Source organism: Mandrillus leucophaeus, unplaced genomic scaffold, assembly GCF_000951045.1.
Source record: "Mandrillus leucophaeus isolate KB7577 unplaced genomic scaffold, Mleu.le_1.0 Scaffold120, whole genome shotgun sequence".
Classification (NCBI taxonomy): domain Eukaryota; kingdom Metazoa; phylum Chordata; class Mammalia; order Primates; family Cercopithecidae; genus Mandrillus; species Mandrillus leucophaeus.
In genome coordinates, this window is record NW_012100321.1 from 2,142,636 (window position 1) to 2,144,983 (window position 2,348).

At 51.1% G+C, this 2,348-nt stretch overlaps 1 protein-coding gene across 1 annotated transcript in view; it reads right to left on the reverse strand.

Moving 5' to 3' along the window:
• Positions 1–2,348, reverse strand: part of PLA2G4C (phospholipase A2, group IVC (cytosolic, calcium-independent)) — a 54,788-nt gene that overhangs the window by 22,230 nt on the left and 30,210 nt on the right. Inside the window, exon 10 of the mRNA XM_011970147.1 lies at positions 1,501–1,596. Within this exon, the coding sequence (XP_011825537.1) occupies positions 1,501–1,596 (96 nt within the window). The remainder of the gene's footprint in view (positions 1–1,500; positions 1,597–2,348) is intronic.

Below are 2,348 nucleotides of genomic sequence, written 5' to 3' on the forward strand. Positions count from 1 at the left end.
TGAGAGGAGAGGTCCATTCAGATGGTTGGGTGGTGCGGGGCTTAGAATTTTATTTTTGGTTTACACTCTCATATATTGCTACTGAGAAAGCAACTTCATCCACGCCCTTCAGAGAGAAATTTGATGCTAAAACACTCATCGCCATGATCCAGTGACTCGACGCTTGAAAGTGTATTCCGAGGCCATAAGACCTGGCAGCTGTGTGGCATGGTGCTCAGACACAGCTCAAGTCCTGTGTTCCTGGCAGGAAGCACCCCGGGAGAGGTGAGCAGGACTGACATCCAGCCAGGGTTCCCTTCCCAGGCCACACACAGCCCTGGCCAAGGGGGCACATTTTAGAATTCACCGCTCTGGGAGATGCACCTTTTCCCGAGTTGCACAAGGGCAACAGGCCCACAAACATAAAGATGTTCACTATAGTCTTGTAACAAAAGAGTGGGGAAGGCTAGGTGTGGGGTGGCTCACACCTGTAATCCCAGCACTTTGGGAGGCCGAGGTTGGAGGCTGGCTTGAGCCCAGGAGTTCAAGATCAGTCTGGGCAACATAGAGAGACCTCATCTCTATGGAAAATAAAAACAAAAATTAGCCGGGCATGATGCTGTGTGCCTGTGTTCCCAGCTACTCGGGAGGCTGAAATGGGAGGACTGCTTGAGCTGGGAAGGCCGAGGCTGCAGTGAGCCATGATTGCACCACTGCATTCCCAACCTGGGAAACAGAGCAAGACACACACACACGAGTGATCTCCACCAGCCACGAACATTGCAGCTTATGGAGGCTATTAAATGGCCTTAGTGTGAGTTCCCAGGAGCCTGACATCAATTCCGCCCGAATGACAGGGTCAGCCCCATGAAGGGAAAACCCATACAAGTGTTTCTTTTTGTTTGTTTGTTTTAAGATAGTGTCTCTCTCTGTCACTCAGGCTGGTGTGCAGTGGGATGATCTCGGCTCACTGCAACCTCCGCCTCCCGGATTCAGACGACTCTCCTGCCTCAGCCTCCCGAGTAGCTGGGACTACAGGCACCCGCCACCATGTCCGGCTAATTTTTGTATTTTTAGTAGAGTCAGGGTTTTACCATGTTGGCCAAGCTGGTCTTGAACTCCTGACCCCAAGTGATCCGCCCACCTCGGCCTCCCAAACTGCTGGGATTACAGGCGTGACCCACTGCGCTGGCTCATAGAAGTGTTTTTTTTTAAGACCAGGTCCTAGGACTAGCTGACAAGAAATTAGAGTTTTTTGCATTTTTGCAAAACCAGAGAAAACCATCAGTGAGGCGCTTCACGATGACTGGGACTCGCAGCGAGGCCACACATTTTTCAGTCTGGACCACACCACCGAGCGAAGGTTCCCCTAATCAGACCCCTGGGCATGTTGACACCAGCCCCGCTCCAAAGCTCTGGTGAAGGACCAGCCTGGGATTGTTTCAGGCCCCACCCCTTCCCCTACTCCAGCCCATTCACATGCACGGACAGACCAGGGCGGTGGGAGGAGGGTCTTCTCACCGTGTTTGTACAGGAAGTTGTGAGTGGTTCCCCATTCCCACTTTGAAGCGCAAATGCCTGTTTTTCTCACAAAATCCAAAAAGTCACTGACTGAGCCTAGAGAAAGAAGCCGAGACAGCCAAGGTGAGTACAGGAGACTGAGTAGTTTCTGCCCCCACCAAAGTCATACGTGGAAGCCCTCATCCCCCACGGGGTTATATTTGGAGACAGGGCCTTTAAAGAGGTCATTCTGGGCCGGGGGCGGTGGCTCATGCCAGGAATCCCAGTGCTTTGGGAGGCCGAGATGGACAGATCACAATGTCAAGAGATTAAGACCATCCTGGCGGACATGGTGAAACCCCGTCTCTACTAAAAACACAAAAATGAGCTGGGCGTGGTGGTGGGCGCCTTGTAGTCCCAGCTACTTGGGAGGCTGAGGCAGGAGAATCACTTGAACCTGGGAGGTGGAGGCTGAAGTGAGCTGAGATCGTGCCACTGCACTCCAGCCTGATGACAGAGCGAGACTCCGTCCTATCATCACTCATCATCACTCGCCATCAGAGAAATGCAAATCAAAACCACAATGAGATACCATCTCACACCAGTTAGAATGGCAATCACTAAAAAGTCAGGAAACAACAGGTGGAGAAACAGGAACACTTTTACACTGTTGGTGGGACTGTAAACTACTTCAACCATTGTGGAAGACAGTGTGGTGATTCCTCAAGGATCTAGATCCAGAAATACCATTTGACCCAGCCATCCCATTGCTGGGGATATACCCAAAGGATTATAAATCATGCTGCTATAAAGACACATGCACACGTATGTTTATTGCAGCACTATTCACAATAGCAAAGACTTGGAAC